This window comes from Anarrhichthys ocellatus, unplaced genomic scaffold, assembly GCF_004355925.1.
Source record: "Anarrhichthys ocellatus isolate YVR2014 unplaced genomic scaffold, GSC_Weel_1.0 scaffold79, whole genome shotgun sequence".
Lineage (NCBI taxonomy): Eukaryota > Metazoa > Chordata > Actinopteri > Perciformes > Anarhichadidae > Anarrhichthys > Anarrhichthys ocellatus.
This window is the reverse complement of record NW_022280109.1, coordinates 1136315-1159771: the sequence shown is the minus strand read 5'-3', so window position 1 is coordinate 1159771 and position 23457 is coordinate 1136315. Positions and strand designations below refer to the sequence as shown.

The window sequence follows — 23457 nt, the reverse complement described above, 5'->3', positions numbered from 1 at the left end:
AGATGACCTACCTTTGTGGCCGAATCCACTCCGGCACCTTGCTCCAAAAGCTCCTGGACCAGATCAACATGGCCCTCCTTGGCTGCAAGGTGCAGTGCATTGAGACCATTCTGGAAAGAGATGAGGGAGGAAAGGTCAGGCCCAAATTTGAACAACCTAACACCAACAAAGACTAAAGACAGGTACAAATGGAAAGAGAAGGGATTACCTCCTCCAACAGGTCCATAACTAACTGAGACTGCCTCTTTTTCTCGGTTTCTTAATTTTGAATGTGTGGCTGTCCCTCACTCTTACATGTGGAGGGGTAGACTGAAATATCAAAGCTTTGGCTATCAAAGTTGGGTCAGATGTTGTTCTGTAATATGCTTGCATGGAGCAGAGCCAGTCCATGGAATGAAGATATAAATAGGTGTGTGTGTGTCTGTGTGTGTGTGTTTGTTTGGTGGTCAACCAAACATCCTCTTATTTTCCATGGTACCTTGTTGATCCCTTCTACTCAAATATCAATTCCTTTGGTATTGATAGGCAATTGGTAGAGAAAATAAATGAATATGGGGGTTGGTTCTTAAATACCAAACTAGCTAGAAACACATTTCAAAAAATCTTATAGAAGCTAGAAGATCTGATATATTTCAAATTACAGATAATACTGACAAATTAATGTCCCTTAACTTGACACATACGTTATTAATATCTGTATAGCGCTCTTCGGTGTCATGTGCTGGTTGGTTGGCAGGGAAGAGGTGGGATGGGCTTGCTAGGAAAGGACAAGGTGAAAAAAATAAGCTTGATAACTGAGAGATTACCACCTGAATGTTTGAGCTCAAATGGTTTTGTAATAAACCGACTGAAGACCAAATTACAAGGGGCTAATAAGGCCTATCCTTTATAATATGTACACATCCAGCAGACCTGGAGCCACATTACTTTTTTATTAGGAGTAGCATTTCTGTGCACCTGATGATATAAGCTAAATATTCACTGTCCTTTTAGCTCTTGTTTGCTCCCCACCAACTCACGGAGATAAATATCTGTCTCTCTGCTTAATGCTCCGCCTGTTTCCCCAGCTAACTGCTTTGTCTGTCTGGCGTTTGCTTCTGGTCAGATATTGCACATCAATTTTGCATTAAACAAGCTTCCCTTGTCTGCTAAAAACAAGGTAATTGAGAATCAAAACAATGAGCTAAACCAGGCTGAATGGCTCTGGGAGGAACTTTGGCGGTGTACAGTATATTCATTTTCTGGAAGGTTTTTACTATGAGCATTCCATAGTCATTTGATCCATTGTTAATTGATTGATTAGTGCAGCTTTATTAGTAGAATGAAAATGAAGACAACAGCCTCCCATTGTCTTTGAGGTCTTTAAGCAAAAGAATGGCGCTGAATGCAGGGTTGTTCCCTATGGTTTGCCCTTCTCCTCTTCTAAGATCCAGCACTGATTAAATAAACCTTTCAGCAACACTAGCATTAGGGTGCTGCATAAAAACAGTCGATAAGTAATTTCCTCTGACTGCCAAACTAACCCTCATCACACAGGCCCCTGAGGCCGATGGTCCCACCGGACTCCTGGGATCCCGACAGAGGCTTCCTGTTGGGTACCAAGAGAGTTTTGGCTCATCCTAGAATCATCTCACTATGCTTCAGTTTTCTCTGCCCAGATGTAACCCACAGCTGGCTGTAGGCATCTGCTCAGTAACAGCAGAAAATGTATAGCTAAGTCCTGCTTTTTTTTTGAACAGCTGACATGTTAATGCACCTGCCTGCCTCCTGCTGGCCTCGTATCACCCGGCATTTAGCCAATGTGTTGGTACAACTGCTGTATCTAAAATGCTAGTTCAAAGTACAGAAAAGTGACCTCTTTATTGTGTTTATTGATGGTACTCTGTGGTTTCGGCTTAATATTTTGAATGGAAATGTTCAGAAGCGCTACAACATGACTGTGTTCTGTGGCCTTGTTAGTTTTAAATATGATTTTGCAGCCATGTTTCCCGAAGAATTATATTGAAATTTTGTAGATTATGCACCTCATGATTTACATCCAATGCCAACGCTCAGTGCAAACCTAGGAAGTAGTGTGCCCTTTATGTATTGAAGTGCAAACCAAGGGTGTGAAGATGCAGGTGATGGATGGGCAAGCAGTGGGCCTGACATAATATGTTTCAATCTTCTTGCTTGGCCTTGGAACTTGATAACCATGTCCGGTTGTCCAATCAGCGTTGACTCTAAATGGGGACGTCATCCTCAGATAGGTACATTAATGAAAAATAGTAGGTCCAAAAGATAAAGCATCAAAGTAACTAAATGAAAAAGCATGTAAAGAAAATGTAGGACAACTGTGGGACACCAGGGGAGACCATGACTTCCAACCCCCACCCCAGGGTATCTGTTCAGTTCTTCATTCCAGAACAATCATTCAACAGTCTGTTTGAAGTAGCACCTATCACTGTTCTACCAGAAAAGACCAAACAACTATTTTTCAGCTGTGACTACGGCAGAGATGTCTTTTGTCCCAAAGGACAACAACAGTCAGAGGGATTTGAATGAAAAAAGTTCTCCCCATTTGGTCAGGGAAGGACTTTTAATCACCCGTGTATAGAATATCTATCTATAAGTATAAGCCATGTCTAATGTACTTCATGTCTATAACTACATGTCTAATTAATGGATGGATAATGGATCGATCTGTATGCAAAGTCATGATATGTTTTCTGTTTTTCTTTCTTTAATATGGAACACAGCCATTATAAACAAGCAACCTCCAATTCTGCCATAAGTCTCTGGGGCCTTATTCATCGCTGTACACCCCCTCCCCCATGCCCTCCATTCCCCTCCAGGAAGCCACTAACCCCTTTATCATTCTCCATGCCCTGTAAGCACACTCGTCCATCCATAAAATCTGTTACCTCATTCTGTCAGCCCACATGAACACAATCACTTAGGAGATGTTTCCCAATTATCTGTTTGATCTATTACACAAGCATTTTTAAAGCAATGCAAATGTGATGTGGTGAAAATCTAATTTAGCAGTGCTGGAGTTGTCTCAGGGGAGGGAGGTGCTTATAATCAGTAAATACCACCTCATCAGTGCATTATGTTATTGAGCTATAATCAGCTTCAGAGAACACTAAAACACTGATGCCCATTAGCCACTCAGGGGATGTTTTCAGGGAAATGGAAAAGATTATCAACAATCTGCTCAAAACTACTCTATTATTTTTGAATATCAAAAATAATTCTCAGCTTTTTTGCAATGTTAGGTGGTCTTTACTATGTCTTCCATACCTGATAGGAGGAATAATATTGCTGCATTCTCATTTCAACCATGGGAAATGCAGTAATAGTATTCCTTATGGCTAGCGGGCTAAGCCATTGAACCAACACAACATCTTATGTATTATCTGCCTAAATAAAACCGTTATAGGTAACATGGTAGCTGTAGTAAAGAGTTACCTACTTGCACAACCAGCAGAAGAGTTGTGTTTATGTCCACCTGATATATGTAAGTCCAATAATCACTCTCCTTTTAGCTCTGGTTTGGTCTCCACCAACCCCTGAGAAATAAATCTGTTTCTTTAGCTGCTAAATGCTCCACTTCACTACGTAGTTGCTAACTTTGCTTGGTGTTTGGTGCTGAGCAGGGTACAGCTAGCAGAGACTAAACACTCTGTAGAGCTGTGGGAAACTGCAGTTACAATTAATAATATGATTGTTTTAGGAATTATATTTTGGTGTGAAAGTTCCTTCTTAATCGTGGTAATAAAACAAAAAAAGCTTATATCGAAGTCCATTTGCCACTTTTCGGCAGTTGTCAGACAGTTGTGTGGAACTTCTGTCATGTGATGACAAGTGGTCATATACTGATATAGTCTGGAAGTTTAGCTACATTTGTATCTTGATGGGTGGTTTACCCAACTCCTAATGTACCCAGAATTACACCAGTAATGCTCATTAATCACTGAAGTCCATTCTGAAATCTGGTATATGGTAGAAATTTTGACCTACAAAAAGTTGTAACTTTCAATCTTTTGAGACTTGTCTGCTTCTAGAAGGTTTATAAATGTATAGATATTGGTGGAATCGCCACCTTATCGTGGTGGAGGAGTTTGAGTGGCTCAGTGATCCTGGGAGCTATGTTGTCCGGGGCATTAGCCCCTGGTAGGGTCTCCCAAGGCAAACAGGTTTCAGGGGAGAGCCCAGACTAAGAGCGGTTCAAAACGACCCCTATGATAGTTAGCCCACGGACTTTAGCCACCTCGCCCGGACCAGGGAAACCGGGGCACCCTCCCGGAGCCAGACCCAGGAGGGGAGCTCATAGGCGAGCGTCTGGTGGCCGGGCCTTTGCCCATGGGGCCCAGTTGGGCTCAGCCCGAATAAACACCATGGAGCCGCAGGGACAAGCATCGGGGTCGGGTGCTATGCAGACCGGGCGGCGGGTCGGGCGGGAGGCCTGGGCATGCCAATCGCCGGCGGCATAGACTAGCTCTAGGGACGTGGAAAGTCACCTTGCTAGCGGGGAAAGAGCCGGAGCTGGTGCAGGAGGTGGAGCGATACCAGCTAGAAATAGTTGGACTCACCTCCACACACAGCGTTGGCTCTGGAACCAAGCTCCTGGAGAGGGGTTGGACTTTGTCCTTTTCCGGAGTTGCCCAGGGTGAGAGGCACCGGGCGGGAGTGGGGATACTCACGAGCCCCCGGCTCTCCGCCGCTATGTTGGAGTTCTCCCCGGAGAACGAGAGGGTCGCCTCCATGCGCCTACGGGTTGCGGGGAGCAAGGCTCTGACTGTGGTTTGTGCTTATGCACCAAACAGCAGTTCGGAGTATCCGGCCTTCTTGGAGTCAGTGGGAGGGGTCCTGGAAAGGGCGCCGCCTACTGACTCCATAGTTCTCCTGGGGGACTTCAACGCTCACGTGGGCGATGACGGAGAAACCTGGCGGGGGGTGATTGGGAGGAACGGCTTGCCCGATCTGAACCCGAATGGTGTTTCGTTATTGGACTTCTGTGCTTGCCACTGTTTGGCCATAATGAACACTATGTTCGAACATAAGGTGGCTCATAAGTGTACCTGGTACCAGAACACCTTAGGCTGGAGATCAATGATCGACTTTGTAATCGTATCATTTGATTTGCGGCCGTATGTCTTGGACACTCGGGTGAAGAGAGGAGCAGAGCTGTCAACTGATCACCACCTGGTGGTGAGTTGGATCAGATGGCAGGGGAACCGGTTGGAGAGGCCCGGCAAACCCAAACGTGTAGTGAGGGTAAACTGGGAACGTCTGGCGGAGGACCCTGTCCAGGAGGTCTTTCACTCCCACATCCGGAAGAACTTCTCACACATCCTGAGGGAGGTTGGGGACACGGAATCCGAGTGGACCATGTTCAAAGCCTCTATTGTGGACGCGGCCGCTAGGAACTGCGGCCGGAAGGTCATCGGTGCCTGTCGTGGCGGCAACCCGAGAACCCGGTGGTGGACACCGGAGGTGAGGGAAGCCGTCAAGCTGAAGAAGGAGACCTTCAAGGCCTGGTTGGCCCAGGGGTCTCCTGAAGCAGCTGACAGGTACCGGCAGGCCAGAAGGGCTGCAGCTGCGGTGGTTGCGAATGCTAAAACTCGGGCATGGGAGGAGTTCGGGGAGGCCATGGAGAAGGACTTTCGGTTGGCCTCAAGGAGGTTCTGGCAAACCATCCGACGATTCAGGAAGGGAAAGCAGGGCTTACCCCAGGCTGTTCTCAGCAGGGGGGGGGAACTGCTAACCCAGACGGAGGACATCGTTGGGCGGTGGAAAGAGCACTTTGAGGAACTCCTAAACCCGACCAACATGTCCTCTGCAGAGGAGGTAGCGCCTGAGGACCTAGGGGGAGGCTCACCCATATCCCTGGCAGAGGTCGCTGAGGTAGTTAAAAAGCTCCTTGGTGGCAAGGCGCCGGGGGTGGATGAGATCCGCCCTGAGATGCTGAAGGCGCTGGACATAGTTGGGCTGTCCTGGCTGACACGCCTCTTCAATGTCGCATGGGGGTCGGGATCAGTGCCCATGGAATGGCAGACCGGGTTGGTGGTTCCCATCTTCAAAAAGGGGGACCGGAGAGTGTGCTCGAATTACCGGGGTATCACACTACTCAGCCTCCCGGGGAAGGCTTATGCCAGGGTGCTGGAAAGGAGGCTCCGACCGCTTGTCGAACCTCAGATTCAAGAGGAGCAGTGCGGATAACGTCCCGGCCGTGGAACAGTGGACCAGCTCTTTACCCTCGCAAGACTACTGGAGGGGCTCTGGGAGTTTGCCCAACCAGTCTACATGTGCTTTGTGGACTTGGAAAAGGCTTTCGACCGGGTCCCTCGGGGGGTCTTGTGGGGGGTGCTGCGGGAGTATGGGGTGCCGGACCCGTTACAACGGGCGATCTGGTCTCTGTACGACTGCAGTAGGAGCTGTGTCCGCATTCTCGGCAATAAGTCAGACACGTTCCCGGTGGGTGTTGGCCTCCGCCAGGGCTGCCCTTTGTCACTAGTCCTGTTCGTGATTTTCATGGACAGGATATCTAGGCGCAGCCTGGGGGCGGAGAACGTCAGTTTCGGGGGTCTCGGGATCGCCTCTCTGCTGTTTGCAGATGATGTGGTCCTGTTAGCCTCCTCGGATCATGACCTCCAGCATTCACTGGGGCGGTTTGCAGCCGAGTGTGAAGCGGCGGGGATGAGAGTTAGCACCTCCAAATCTGAGGCCATGGTTCTCTGCCGGAAACCGGTGGATTGCTCCCTCCAGGTGGGAACGGAGTGCCGACCTCGAGCGAAGGAGTTTAAGTATCTCGGGGTCTTGTTCACGAGTGAGGGTAAAATGGAGCGGGAGATCGACAGGCATATCGGTGCGGCTGCAGCAGTAAAGCAGGCGCTGCAGCGGACCATCTTGGTGAAGAGGGAGCTGAGCCGGAAGGCAAAGCTCTCAATTTACCACTCGGTCTACGTTCCTACCCTCACCTATGGTCACGAACTCTGGGTCGTGACCGAAAGGACAAGGTCGCGGCTACAAGCGGCCGAAATGAGTTTCCTCCGTAGGGTGGCCGGGCTCAGCCTTGGAGATAGGGTAAGGAGCTCGGTCATCAGGAGGGAACTTGGAGTCGAGCCGCTACTCCTTCGCGTCGAAAGGAGTCAGCTGAGGTGGTTCGGGCATCTAATTAGGATGCCTCCTGGACGCCTCCCACTGGAGGTTTTCCAGGCACGTCCAACTGGGAAGAGACCCCGGGGAAGACCCAGAACACGCTGGAGAGATTACATCTCCCAGCTGGCCTGGGAACGCCTCGGGATCCCCCAGAATGAGCTGGAATATGTTGCCGGTGAGAGGGAGGTCTGGGTCGGCCTGCTTGGCCTGCTGCCACCGCGACCCGACCCCGGATAAGCGGTGGAAAATGGATGGGATGGGTGGAAAAAGCACATTGTGACACAAGAAGTATGAGTACCATTATTATACTGTATGTGGAAAGGAAATGAATTAATCCAATGCTATATATAAAAAGGCATTCAAAAACAACTATCTCAATTACTAACTAGATGGTGTCTATTTCCTGTTGACATCATACTTTGATAAGTGACAATTACTGTGATTCATTTTTAAACCTATTAAACCTAGCTCAAAAATATCTTGATGGTGCCAACATCAGTTGATAACAAAAAATGTCTTCACATACCACAGAGCCACCAGCTAATCTTAAATTTCCACTCCATGTGACTTTTGTTTACCGGGCTGGTCATCATGGCTGCATCAGGTTTCATTGGCCCCCTCGTCTATGCTGGAATGCTAATTGGCTTAGAGGACGCTAGATAACTAGACCTAAATAAAGAAACTCTCCCAGATCAAACACAGTCCTCTCCGCTACTGAACCATTTTTGTATGATAATAAAGCAAAGATTAGTGGTGGACAGCATGAGCACATTAGCTCTTTGAATAATACATTCTGTGGATTATATGATAAACACCATTGGACTCACTTAACAGGATAAAATGTATCAAATGACTATGTAATGTTAAAGGTATCGCTTGTATTGACAAACCCAGAAATTATTATCAACTCTGCAGTTCCCCTCAGCTCTTGCTCAGAGCCTTTTTGCCTTTTTAGCTCACTGTTTTGGCGTGTCAGCCTGCAAAAACTCTTATCAGCCTGGTTTCCAGCAGCTGTTTTCGGTTATAAACTCTGATAAACCCACTGTTCACCACCTGATGAGCACAAAACAGCAAATACACGTTTAAAGACTAGCTGGCGAACATTGTGGAACATTTAGCAGCTAAAAAGTCAGTTTTCTTTTGGGTAAACATAAACACAACTCCAAATGAGTTATAATGTTGCTCTGTGTCTGCTGAATGTGTACAGGCAACCGTTTGCTCACATGTTGGCCATAACAACTTCACAGGTGATAAGTGGCCTACAATCACTTACTACAGCTGTAAGGAAATAACAACCGCCTCAACCAAACTGTGCTGGAAAATTTCAGTAATTGAAGTTGGCAGCTTAAGCTGTTTTACCTGTGCTTGGTGTCTGAACAGTATAACAATGCTGTGGTTCATCCACATTATTCCAACAGTCGATAACAATCCATTTAGGTAGCTCAGTAAATAATCCCTATCTAGAAGCATTCATGTAAGTACTCCTAAATGAAATCACAATGAATACTAATATTACCCCTGTGCTTGTCCGGCTGTAAGTCATGTTATGTGATATGTCTCCTACCTGATTGCAGGTGCTGATGTCCACTCCCCCTTTGAGATATTCCAAAACCTTGTCGATGTTCCCTGCTCTTGCCGCTCGCAGGAAACTGGTGTTGCTGTCCGACTGTAAGAGACACAGGAGAAATATATTTTCATAAAATCATCGACATAATTTCCAAAGCACATATAAATTTCCTCTTTGGCTGTCGATGATGAATAGTTATCACAAAATTCTTAATGAGTCACATTCTTTCTCAATTAATGGACTAAAAAACCCAACTCACAATCTAACTCCACAAACTCTTCAGCTGTTTAGCACTGGGCCATGGTTAGCTGAAGCCTCCAGGAGAGGGGACTGAATTACAGTCTAAGTTTGGTCAAAACTCTGTTTCAGTTACGTTAGTGCAGACGGGACGTGGAACAACTGAGTATCAGAGAGAGCGCACTAAATTCAGTGTCAGAGTTTGAGACAACATTTTGTTTGCAAGCATTGGTCAGTTGGAAAATGTTTGTACCGCTTGATTGTTTGTTAATCATCATGTCATGATCTTTATTGAAAACGAATATTTTTTTCCTGATTGTAATATTGATGTCTTACTTTGTCTGTTTTCAAAAGTGTATTGTTTTAAATGATTTGTTTTACTTTGTCAACCTGCACTTCATCAAACACTGGGGGCCTGTGCCCAGGGACTACAGGGGGAAAGTAGCTTTAAGCTAGGTGCAATAAATATATTGAACTCTACTGTTAAAACCGATGGGGGAAAATACACTCTATTTATGCTCACCATTCAAGGATTACCACTGATACCAAAATGATGTTGACCATAGCATTTTCCATCTGACAATGTACTGGAGTGTTTCAAAGCTCTATGGTGTCCCACAAGGATCCATTCTTGGACCTCATCTGTTTAATCTTTTTGCTCCCACTTGACACCATCATCTGCAAACATAGTATCAGTTATTAGAGCTATGCAGATGATTTGCTCTCTCCTTTTTCATTGCAGTTTCATTGCTCTATTTTACCTCACATTGTTCCGTTTTTTTAAAGTATATAACTACACAAACTCATGCTAGTGGACTAGCTAGATGCGGTTGTGCAGGTGACACGTGGCATTACACAGTCCTGTCACATTGTCCCACTGATCCACAGGTGGCAGTATGAGGTAGAAATGCAGCAATGTGCCAACAAAAGCAGTGAAGAAGATAGCAAGATGGTAACCACGGAAGTAAACAATGCTAGATTTCAGATACTTAAAAAGTCTGGAAGGAAATGCATTCAACACATCTGTTAGCGCTGACTGATATGCACAATGGGTTTTGGTGAGTGAACACCACATTTAACTGCATTTTGTTGTACTGGTAGTTACTGTGTGACATTGAATTGTACATTGACAGTTAAGTTCTATCTAATCTGAAGACTGTTTGGAACTCATCACTCCATAAATTGGTTTTAGTTGGTTTTGTATGACATTGTGCTCTAAAAATAAACTGGAACATAATTATATGTATGCATGCTTATGTAATTAACATGCTTTCATTTTCTTTAAAGAACTAAAGTCTAAACTGGCATTGAGCAGAATCCCACAATAAATCGTTAGCAACAATTAATGTGCATCCATAATTAGACATATACGGTTTCCTTAGTGGACAATGATATTTATGGTCAAGGTTTGGGAAGGACATGTCGCCTGTTTGTTTTTGGAGGCTGAGTGAGCTGCAGTTGGAAACAGACCAGGACTGTAAGGAGGCAGAATGATTCAGCATTTTCTTCTTGGCACCGTCACTAAAGCTAAATTCTGGCTCACATACAGCATGCTCAAAGCTCCCAGCTCTCTGTTCCTCCTGTGGAAAAACACTGTGTGATGCTTATTTTTGCTGCATTCAAACTGCGCTATTCCTTCCAGGAGGAGGTCAGAGGTCAGTTTCAGAAATACTGTAGCACCACACTGGAGGTATGGGGACTCACTGTCCTGCTCATGGACAGTTCAGGGGATGTCCTGTTTATTTCTTTTGCTAAGGAATGGTCTTTCATTGGCTGTAAAGGTCACAGTTTGCATCAAATTTTCATTAGCAGGCTCTTTCAGAGTTTCATTTGTCCTTCCCTTCATCACAGTCTGTCACTCAGTCCCTTACAGCAGCACCCTGCACACAGTTTCACACGTAGAATGCAAAGATCAGAGGAAACAATGCAGCCCTGATGATGCATAAAATGATCAGTGACACCGCAGCACTGATGTCTTCTTCAAACAATCACAAATAATCCTGGTCGTATGGTTCCGACTGACCTGCAGTCAGTCTGGCTGCTGCAGAGAACTGCATTGCATCACTCAGACACACGACTGCTGGAGCTTTCTGCAACAGCGCCGCTATCACCTTAAAGGACCATACTAATGCTTCTCCATGTTTCAGTCCACAGTCTACACATAATACGAATAACATTACAGACAGCTTCAATGAAAACGTCTAAAGTCAACTTGCAGAGACTTGAAGCAAGTTTAAGATAGATGGTGCGCTTTTATACAAATGTGTGTGTGTGTGTGTGTGTGTGTGTGTGGGGGGGGGTGCATTGCAAGTCTATGTATCACTTAGTCAACAGTTTCTCTGCTGGAAGGGCACCCTAGCATCACGTTTTCTCTGCTGGAAGGGCACCCTAGAGATCCCTGCATCACATTTTCATCACACTTCTCCACTGGAAGGGCACCCTATAGAGCATCAGCATAGGCATCCAAGCGGGCACTTTTGTTAGCCTGGAAAGACTTATTTATACAGCCTCATGCATGTTCTTACGGGGTTACTATTGTTTTCTAGCAGCAATGCACAAAGCAGCCATTTTCACAATCAAGCCTGTCTGATAATATCCTCACATTCCCTCCAGAGCTGCAGAGTCACATTATGCAAGACCTTGCCCTCATCATTGTTCTCCAACTGGCGGGTTGCTATAGTGACACTGAGACCAACAGGACTCTCAGACAAGTGGGGCTTTTGCATGGATGATACTTAACATTGCAGAGAAAGGGAGAATTGTGGCAGTCAGCTTCCTACAGAAATAGTTTCATAACTCCTGGTTATAAGGAGCTTAGTCAGTGTTTTTGATGGGTAAATGTTTTGAATGTGCTGTGCATATCAGAAGAAAAGAAAACACTGTAAGAGGCCTACAGCTACATGAAGGTCATGTTTGGGGTGAGTCTGCAATGAATAGGGACCTTAGCCAGGCATGAAGGTCAGTGCTTTCCTGCTTCTTTCACCACAGTTAGTACATTTTAGAATTCTGTTAGGTACTTGAATACACAGAAAATATAACCAAACTGAATAATGTGTATCTTTTAGTATTATGTGTCCTTTCTATAACAACATGTTCCTGCTCATAGACCATTACTTCATGACTTAATCAAACCTCCTAAGCATGACAAAGCCCACATTCACATTACATCAAACATTCATTTAAAGAAGTCACTGTCTTCATCTGAGGAACGCTAGGAGCTTTATCAATAATAAAAAACAACCTCCCCCACCTCTGCACACATGATGTGAGAGACCAGTGCCCAGGCTGGGGGCATCATTGCCCCTCCCAGTTTCCACGGTGACAAGCACTGCCCTCTCTGGAGGTAACCATGACAGCAAGGCACCGTCTGTCAGCAGAGCTAGCAAAACAAGCACAGATTACATGAAGGACATTATTTCCTTTAGAACTATCTATCAACACAGCCGTACGATAGGGCATCATTCACATGTGAGACATACTGGATCTTCATGTTTGAGTGATCCAAGAAAAGAAATACAGAGGAAAACACACACACACAGACACACACGCACACACTACTCTGGTGTTAACACATTAATTATGTTGAGTGAGTAGCTCCCATGCTAACACTTCAAGTGTCTCACTTGTGGAGGCCTATGACTTAACATTTGTATGCTAATGTTTTAGCATGGCTCCAACTAACACCTGTGTTGTTGACACAAATAGTTGATGTCATCACTGGCATGCCTAAGATATCACTGTCATAGCAGAGATTTTCCACTTGCTTCAAGAAAGACATTGTCATACCTGTACCTAAATAGTTTGCAGTGTCCGGTCTAAATGACTACCGCCCCATGGCACTCACCCCCTTTCTGATGAAATGATTTGAGAAACTCGTTCTCCAGCACAAAAAAGAAGTACATCATTGGTACCCATCTAACGAGCATCAGTGATATTGGTGACAAAAAGTGCCTGCTGAGAGCCCAAAGGATATTAAAAGACAACACCCATAAAGATACAGAAGTTTCGGCTGTTGTGCACTAGATTACTGAGAAGCTTCTTCCCTCAGGCGGTGAGACTCCATCATAAAAAAGCTTTGTTTTGCTTTTCTTATGTAGCATACAACATGGACTACAACTGCATTTACAACAGATGAACCTTGAACCTTAACTGTATATCTCTATTAGTCATATAGAATTTCAAGATTGCATCAATTACCATGAGAATACAATACCAGCACATAAACTAAAACAAGCCAATAGATTAAACTCAAGGTCCACTTATTATCTTAAAGTTAAAAGTGTATTAGTAACTATGGCAGTGTATAATTAGGTAGCATATGCTAAGTATTAGCATGGACCACTGGAGCCATGCTGCAGAGTGGAACACGCGCAGCTAAAGAGACATGTATGTTTCTCAGTAGTTGGTGGAGAGAAGAACAGAGCTAATAGGTGAGTGAATATTCGAGTCAGTGGCCTGAAACACAACAAACACACAAACTCATATGGAATAATAATGTTGCTCTGTGTTGGCTTGATGTCTAAATGGAAAGTTGTTTGCTACCACATGAACTTTAGGCAAAACAACTTCCTTATTGTGAATCTGTCAGCTTGTTTTAGAGTTCTTCTGCCCTCAAGTGGCTAAAAAATGATTACTGTTGCTGTTACAGCTATTAACTTTTATGGGAGGGTGCTTATTATGTCCACCAATAACTAAATGCATGACCATTAAACTGCCCTTTACTACACCACTATACTACCAATACCATATATTGAACCTAACCTAAATCCAGCTAAACATTTCTATCCTTAAGAATAGCTTAAAGAGGACATTTGACCAACATAAGAGTAAGAGTAAGAACATGCTCACACATGAATTGCCCTTGTTTATTTGATTGAAGCAGGACATTGTATTCCTAGCTGTCCGCACAGAATAACAGCATCTCTGTTTACTAGCAACTGCACCTCTCCCGTTGGTGCTGGCTGTGTTTGTGTGTGTTTCTGATATTAAAAGCTCCTTTGGGTTGCCTTGCACACATTAGTCGACAACAGCACATCAGTCAGTGCAACTAATAATAATCATTATATCCACAAAACCCCACATTTAGCAAAATAAAAAGCTGTTTTTCTTTTATACTTAGAGGTGTGAGGTTTTCACCCCAAAGCGATACCAACGATATAATCAAATAGTACAGACCATTCATGTAGAGTATAAATAACTTGTTCTAATTAATTATCCTCAAGCTGACATAACTGGAACTACAGTAGGTCCTGATATATACACACCACATTCATCTTCCCTGTTTCCATTCCCTTCATTACCATTATGATCAACAGCAGCACAGAGCTTTGGAAGACATCTTGGAAATGGCCCAGGCAATCAGAACAAACAGTGCATCAGTGCAGGACCCGGGAGGCTGTTTGTTTAGATGTAAATGCATAAGGCTGAGGGAGCATCCATGTAATGCTTTTTTAGTATTCAACTGCACCAAAATAATGAATGAATGAATACTAATATTTATTTAGTATGAAGGATATTCAATAGGGAAGTATTACGTGATTGGGGTGAAAATGGCAATTATAACTTCATACTATGTCATATGTCATTTGCTGTTGAGCAGAATCATCTAAACTGAGTGTTTGCTGTTAAGGAATGTTTAGTTTAAATGATGTATGCTATTGGATGAATAGATTAATTCCCTTTTCCAATACATGCTTGAGGATTACCTTTGTAATGTTTGACTAAAATAAAACTTCTTTATATTAGTCCTGCAGCATTATATTTATTAATTTCCCCCTAAACATTTGCATATTTGCTACAGCTCATAATTAGGAGGACATGACTTTAAAGATCCACACGACTAGTTTGTCAGTGTGAATGGTCAAGGATCATGGGTCAAACCGTAGAGCTCTCCAGAATAGACCATGTCTAACAATCAATACAAACATCCACTCAGAGAGACCGCCTCACTGTTGCCACACTGTTTCACTGACTCTTCTCTTTCTCTTATCTTCTCTCTTTCATCCTTTGAGATAATAGAAGCTCAGCTGGAACCTGTGCAGCCAGGTCGCTGCAGGCTGTCATATCAATGTCTCATGCTACACACAGGCCAATTACAGCCGTCTGGACCCTCCAGTGCCAGTTGCTGGGCTTCATCAGGCAAAATATACACTACAACGTTTTGGGTTGTTTTCTCGACCCGTTCTCTTTCCAACTCGTCACATACTGAAGCTTGGTCAGGACCCTTGGCATCTCCTCCTGGTTAGCCCAGAGCATCAAACTATAATTATCCACTACGGTCCCAATAAACATGTGGTTAACCAACAAACTAAAACAGTTTTAGGCAATAAAACCACTTTGTTAGATTTGGGAAAAAACATCATAATTGGGCTTGAAATAAGTGCTTAAACTAAGTCACATGTAAACAACGTAACATGAGGATGGAAAACATGGCACAAACATCACTAACGTGACTTCAAAATAACATTGGTCACGACACCGGTTCCCTGGTTTATTTGAACCATCCCAGTCACAACCCACCTGCCCTGTGAGGGTTTTGTCACTCATCATACTACATCACCTCCAGAATCGACTACTGCAACAATATTCTTCATGGCACATCATCCAAAATCCTAAATAAACTCCAGTACATCCAGAACTCTGCTGCTCGCCTGCTCACCAGCACCCGCTCCCGTGATCACACTCCCTGAGCATTTTCTTTGAGCATGTACTAATGACGCGGATTTTGTTTACATTGTAGTTACTTGAAAGCCTGGTGCATCTCATACAGATGCCAAAGGGTTCCTTTAGGGTTCCTTTAGGGTTCCTCGGTATCAGACGGCGAGGGCCGTTACGAATGCTGGCCTACTACAAGTTGGTGGCATGAGATATGAGAACATTTTGACAGTAGATGTTAAGGGTAAGGAAAAGAAGTCTGATGTTTTGACCATATGAGCACAAGACCTAAGACCTTTAGTTTACAATTGCCCTTATGTATATTGTATGTATATTGTACATCATATTTGTATTTTACCCATATTAACCAGGATATTGCCACTGAGATTTAAAATCTCTTTAAGACTAACAGGTAGGTTTGCGTGTTTTAGCTGGTTGGCTACGAATCATAAGAATCGTCATTGCTGCTGATCATTTTAGAATGCATACCAAGTGTTTACATTGATTTCTTATCTTCCAGGAGGAATTTGGCGAGAAACAGGTAATTTAACACACTTTTTTTACATTTGTATATTAACACATCCAGAAGACACAACATTAGCAGTTATTTGGAGTCATGTCTGAGTCCAACATTCACTCTCTTGTTAATTCTGGTTTGGTGAAAAATATCTGTCCCTTCAGCTGCTAAATGCGTTGAAATAAACTCAAGAGCTGTATAAAATCCCTACTATGCACTGATATTAAGCACATCTCAGTGTGTAGTGTGTTCACACAGGAATATTGAGAAGTCCACAAACCAAAAATATTGCAGACTAAATACAGTACGATGCAATGCACAAAGGATATGAAAGAGCAGCTCACATGGGGAAAACAATGTGTGGGTGCTAGGTGGTGGTAAAACCGCTCCAAAAAACTCTTGGACGACAACAAATAAGTATTAAATCTTAAGAAAAACATTTGTGAAGTTACATTTTCAGTAGCTTTCAAAGTTGCAGTTTGAATTACAGCCGACGTCACACGTAGTGTATCATTTCCTGTTCATATAAAATGTATGGTTATATAAAACCATATATAAAGTTGTTTTTCCTTGAGACAAAAGTTGGATGACTTTAACATGCAAAGCCACCGGTATGACGTTTGAATACTTATGAAGCCAGGTATTTGTCACGGTCATCCTGGCACTGTTTCAAAGACAATATATCCAAACTACTGATGCCCTTTAATAATGCACTGAAATGTGTCTGGAACCTACACTTTGAACTCATACATGAGCTGACCAGGCTTTGTGTTCAACAAGAACCGCCCCTATCTATGATTCAAACACTTTCTTTTCAATTAGACTACTGCCAAATAGTTTGAGATACAACTTTGCAACTCGGGGATATCGGAAAAAAAGTTCCAGCATCTTAAAGTCAGGGGACAACTGCCACAAAAAAATCACTTAACTCAAGAAACCTCTTTTAAAAAGAAACAAAATGTTGTAGCCCCACTGATATATGTTCTTACAGAATACATCAGCAGTACTTTTTGTCTTGTATTCCCAGCAGCAGCCGCGGCATGCTGCTAAAGTCATTACATTGCTTTTCAAATTAGCCACCAGAGTCCACATGCTGCTGTGCAGGATAACTTTAGGAGCAAAAATGTCACACTGGCCTTTAAAGGGTGAGGAGAGCAATAATAACTCATCCCACCCCACGTACACACAAATGCACACACAAGCTCCTCAAACACCTTCATGTATCTCCTGCTAACACCTTTTGCAAGACACCAGTCAGTACTGATTTCGAAGTCAGAACAATAAGTCCTAAAGCCGTTTACACATGCTTTCAATGAAAACAGAAAAATGTTGCATGCAAGTTGAGCATCTTGTCAGTGACAGATGCAAAAAACAGTCCTGTCATCAAGATTATGCCCAAAATAAAAATACCTGCGGCTTTAAAAGTACTAGCTGACACTAACTTCTAGGTTTCTGCTTTAAAAAAGTAAATCAAAACTTTCTTGTCTGTAAAGTCTCCTAAAAAGAGCACTTCAGGGGCGCCCTAGTGTGGGCTCTTACCAGTGTCAGTGGAGGCTGCTCAGGAAAGTGCTCCACACAGTAGTAGTGTGGCAAAGCATTCTGGTCCAGGTAAGACTGGCTCCCGGCAGTCCTCAGGCCCTTGTCCGAGCCACACACCTTACACATGGCCGCGTTGCCCATGCTGCAAGGTTTACAAGTCTATCCCATGCGAAGGTAAAGGAATCCAAGTAAGTGCATTTAATCACTCTGATAATCCACTCTGTGCTCCCCTCCCCCTAAAAACCCCCTCAGTCCCTGCCCAATCTCACTTCCCTTCGGCCTCAGCGGCGCTCCCGTCCCTGTCGCACCGCCACCTCCAGCAGAGTGCTAGCCCTTACTCATTGCTAATTCTTACTCTCTGACCATTGACCAACACCCCCCTAACCCGGCTATTTTTACACCCACCAGCCGACCTATGCAAGTAGAGAGAAAGAGAGCGGAGAGAGGGTGGTCGACATGCCAACACAGGAGGGGGCATCGCAGACCCATTGAGCATGGATGGACATGTGGCCTATATGTGAAAATGATTTGTGACGATATGCAGTCAAAATCAAGCACTTTATTGCTGCTGCTGATTGGCATGTAAGTGTGAGGCTCCTTTAAGTTTAAATACCTGTGTAACCTGCCTCCATGCAACCTTTTCCTGAATGCCTTCACCCAGACGGAAAACCAAGCCATGCTTTTAACTTCATGCTTGCTGAACACCTGCTAAAGTGCAGCTTTATCTCCAAGAGGAACTGTAAGGAAAAAATAGGAATATATTTGTTTTTTTAGCAAGAAAATGACTGAAGGAAACATTGAATACTTGTCACTGTCTGGCATTAAAGTCTTGGAGGGAACAGATGGCAATAGACTGATTAAATCTACAAATACAAGTATGAGTTGACCAACTGGGGGTCATTCATCACAAGAGTTGACCCCCACTGGTGACTGGTGTACAACACTAGCAGCATACCAGGCTTTCCGCACTGGTCCAGACTTTCCTTACGCATTATGTTCACTTCACTTCATGTCCTGGACTGTTTAATGGAAGCAGGCATGGTGATTTACTAATGCAGATGTGTGTCAGACTGTGGCCCAGAGCAGAGCTGTATTGATTCACTTGGACTGAATGCAAATTACATTCACACAGACCTTTTCATGGCAATTGAGTGGTTCACAGCATTAATGGTATGCTGTTTAATAGGAGCTTCAGACATCAGGTCCCTGCTGTCTCTACATGTCAGGGAATGTCTCGTCCATGGTCTGTATTCACCCTGTGTGTGTGTCCTCGTCTGATGACATCAGGGAGGTAAATGTCCCCATTCTCTTTGCACTCTTCGAGGTTGTGACTAGCACAATACTCTTACTGTTGAAAATATCACCCAAACAATTCTCATTCACTGAATATGTTGACCTAGGGAGAAAGAGAACCACAGAAACCACACAAGAAGGCAGCTTTCGACTTTTCTATGAATGAATGAATACAAACTGGGTAGGCACGAGGAGAACAGAAAACCATTTCAATATATCCAATTCAAATTAAAATCATATATGCATTTGGAGTATTGCAATAGTCAATAGAAGAAAAAAACGAATGCTACAATCCTTATTTATTTGCATCATAAAGAACCAGATACCGTCTGATTGGTATAATGACACACAAACCTTTCCCCTCAGAGTGGGCTTGTTTCCCAGAGTTTTAAGTCCACTTAAAATCATATTTTACTTGGAAGGAGTATTGATAACTATGATTTAGATTGCATCCTCATTTATTTCCAAATAGTTGTCATATAATCAAATTGTAATACTTCCTAAGAAGTCTGTTTACAATTTAGAGGGGGTCTTGGTGGTCATTGGGTGCTTGAAAATGAACAGTTGCAACAGTTTAAGTTTTCTTAATTTGAAGTTGAAGTTGTGTGTCGTCTGCATAGCTATGGAAACCTACACTGTGTTGTTGTATCATTTGGCCGAGCAGAAGTATGAGTATGCTTGGTTTATGCGAGCTGGTGCCACACTTGATTCCAAGTTGGTAAAATACCTTATTTAGCGCCCAGTTTAATAAATCTCAAATCATATATTTTATCTCCCCTTTTATAAGCAAAGATTAGTAAAAAAAACATTCTGGGAGCCATTTAGCTAATAAGCATATATGTTAATAGAATTTCAAAAAAATAGAAATGATTTGAATGTACTGTATATATTTGAGTTTTAGCCATTGGATAATTATGATTTTTGGTCAGTTATGATTTTTGTTGCTTAATGTTGTGGAAAGTTAAACCCTAAATGATATGTTACGGGTTCATATGATCAGGACATTCAGTGCTGGATTCAGGTAAAAGAAAAGTGCTTCTAAAACCCAAAACCTCAGCGTAAGTATGTGTATTGGAAATAAGTGTAGAACCCTAATAAACATGCTCATGAACACTTAAAGACAGTCTTCCTGTTAGATAGATAATGGATGTCAGCTCAAAACAGCAGGTTTGGATCATCTTAAAACATGGCAAACTGCATTGCTTAAATCATAAAAACCAGGACTCACTTGTTTAGGTGGTGCAAAGTCTTCTGAACCAACATTTACAATATCATAGCATTTACTAAGAATATCATGCAGAGTAAATCTTGTGTGATGGCAGATTTTACAGGCTGAACTTCCTGAGCTGGAGAATTGCTATCGAATCTGATCTAACTATAATTATCCTTAATGTTGGGAATGCAGTCGTGTTGCATTAACTGAACATTTTCTGTCATTTACTAAATGGCACCCATCTTATTGTTTATTACACAAGGTAACATGGTTATTAGTTTTTACTTCACAAAATAAGAACAAAATGGGAAAATGGTGGAAAAAAACATCCTTTGACTGAGCAGATATACTGTACGTCCTCAGAACATTTGAACTGGTCAGCCTGATGGTGATTGGGGCATTAACAACCTGAGCAACCAAACACATGACCAAGGCCACTCAGGTCATGTGGCCTGCTGTATGACCTAGCTGGTCTGGTCTGGTTCTCTCCTACAGATCTAATGTGAAACAGTGTTGGGGTGTGGGCAGGTGGTCATGTTTCATTGCAGCAACACAACATGCCAGAGATAGACACTAATAATTCCAAGCACTGGCCCAACGGGCTACCAAGCCCCTACATTTGGTGGCCAAAGCCCATCTTTGGTGGCCCGAATGTAAACATGTTGGAAACAATACAGAAAACGCAATTTAACCCTGACTGACTTCTTTAACTGTGACACAATAAATGAAACAACATTAACAGAAGTAAAATATATAATTCTTCATTAACTTTGGAAAGTTCTTTGTCCTCTCACAGTTTCTTAGTCCACAGTCTATCCTTTTTGGGGAAGGGGAAATTAGCAAAACTCTGATATCAATCTGGTATCAAGAAGAGGTTGAATAAAATGTTTTGTTTGATGTAATATTATTTAATGCCTTTTGTTTGCAGAACAACAAATATGGCACATCTTACTGATATGCCAAGATTCCCTGACTGAGAGCAAGTTGAATGAGGAGACTCTAGAGAGACAGCTACGCCCTGACCAACGGGTGTAGCTGAACTGTAGACCCACATGGGCTGCAGACCCACATGTTAAAGAGGAAAAATTCTGAATACAAGGACAGAAAATTAAAAGTAACTCATGTCTTCCTTAAATATTTCTAAAATCTGATGAATTCCCAATAATGTTTGCATGAATATTCAAGTAATATGTATCATATTTTGTAGCGAAGTAGTAGTAGTAGTAGTAGTTTTGTAGTAAAGAATACATTGTATAAGTTGTAAATCCAGTGGCATCCTATCACATATAAAACCAAACAAAAATCCATCTTCATAAAACAAGTTGTAGTAATAATAATATATAAACAAGCATATAAAGCTACTGCAGATGTAAAAACAAAAGCAGTTGACTTACCAGAGCTGCTGTTCACTATTTAAAGACAAAGTCCATCCTCCTTTCTTTGTTAACAAAGAGTTTAATCTCACGGTTGTTCAGTACATCCGTGTGTTTTAGTTCCAGTAAGAAGTCCTTCTGGATTCATGGACGCCAGTGAAGACAGTCGAGCCTCCCCAGTTGTATTTCTTGAATATGTTTTAATGCGTTTGAGGGCTGAAAATGTCCGCTCAGCAGAGGCAGCAGATATTGGGATTGTCACCGCCCAACATGTCACGCTAGCCCACTGACCAATCACGTACTTGTAGGCCAGCTAGCAGGCTCTGACACGTCAAAGAATACGCCCAACATGTCAAGCTAAAGATCTGATTGGTTGAACACTATGACAATCAACAATATCGTCCCCATTCACTTAAACTGCAAAGAGATTCACTTGTGAGTCTGCAGGCCTCGGGTCTCTCTTCTTACCTAGAGACACAGAGGTGAAATCTGATAAAAGCTCTACTTAAAACAAGCTGCACTGGAAGCAGAGCAACTGAGGAAGACAGTAGCTGTACAATGAGAAAATAAGATAAGGGGAAACATATTTTTATAAATTATAATACATGTAGTGTATTTAAGAAGAAATTATAAAATAGCTATAACTTTGTGATTCTGTTTAGGCCAGCAGAGAAGGCCTTGCAGGCCCTGACGGCCCACCACTGTGTAAATCACAGGGAGACGGTAACAACTGTGGCAAGTTGATTAACAAGCATCCCTGCTGCTGTGGAGAATTTTATGAATTCTTTAAGGACAGTTTTGCTATGTTTCTCTTTGCTGATATACGTATCTATAGAGCCTATAGCCATTCTGCCACCATAAGCTACTGGTCATACCAGACCAAGGAAAGCTCTAGCAGCAAACCTACGAGTGTATGTGATTGGACAAGGTTGCATTTTACTGCTTATGAATTCAACTTTTCATTTGTAAGGAGAGGAATGTGTTAGTTCTTTCAAATCTTTAATTAGTCGTGCTATCAGAAAAATACCCTTTAAAGTGCAATTTCTTAGATTTTCATTTAAATAAATGTCTGTTAAGTCACTCTCTATTGCTGAATGATGAATGCTCTTGCATTTGCAGTATTACAAACTCAGTGTCTGAGCAACATCCGCGGGAAAAATCACAAGCGGGAAGTGAGATCCAAGAACAAACATGCAGGCACTGTTTATCGCCATAGAATAACGAAACAGAGATCTTCATGATTGCATTATTAATCCAACACATTTTCTTTGATGTCAATTTGCAGTGAGCGAACACACATTCATGCTGGATGTCAGCACAGTCACAATTTTGCAAATTCTCACATACAATCGCATACAACTTGAGTTCAGTTTAGCTCCATGAAATGCAAACCATTAGGCATTTCTACTGCTTTGTCACCGAACGGTGCCTTTTCAGTTTCATTAACCTTCTCTTCAACGTAATTTACGTAATGTCTCCTTCCATCTCCCCTCTAAACAGCCATCAGCTGCCAAAACACTCATCCAATAAGTGTAGCCAACGAATGAGGCCACGGGTGTGTGTGTGTGTGGTTTAAAGAGACAAAGGTCAAACCTGGCCTGGGACAAGTATGCAATGTCATTTATTGAACTCGTCACAAGTTAAAACAATGTCTCCACAATGCCCACAGTAATCACCCACTCCCCTCCTCTTCCTTCCCATCCAACCCCCACACACACACACACACACACTCCAACATTCCCTCTGTGGGTCGGTAATCCACTGGGCGGGGCAGACGTAGACAACAAACCCTTTTAATCTGTGATGGACCATATGGCTCACTGGCTGCGGGAGGGAGGAGGAGCGCTGGGTAAAGCCACTTGTATTGCTGTATGTTCCCGCTGTGGGGGGAAATATGATGATGTGTGTGTGTGTGTGTGTG

The 23457-nt window shown here is 43.0% G+C and overlaps 1 protein-coding gene across 8 annotated transcripts in view; it reads right to left on the bottom strand.

Moving 5' to 3' along the window:
* The window catches only part of LOC116398199 (ankyrin-2-like), a 190821-nt gene that overhangs the window by 60113 nt on the left and 107251 nt on the right, over positions 1–23457 (bottom strand). For 6 of the 8 annotated variants that reach the window (XM_031874299.1, XM_031874294.1, XM_031874298.1 and 3 more), the window contains exons 2-3: positions 8708–8809; positions 12–110 (exon numbers count right to left, since the gene is read on the bottom strand). In XM_031874299.1, coding sequence (XP_031730159.1) covers positions 12–110; positions 8708–8809 — 201 coding nt within the window. Of the gene's footprint in view, positions 1–11; positions 111–8707; positions 8810–12197; positions 17638–17657; positions 21509–23457 lie in introns of those variants that run through there. The other 2 variants (XM_031874296.1, XM_031874300.1) reach the window with 2 other exon arrangements.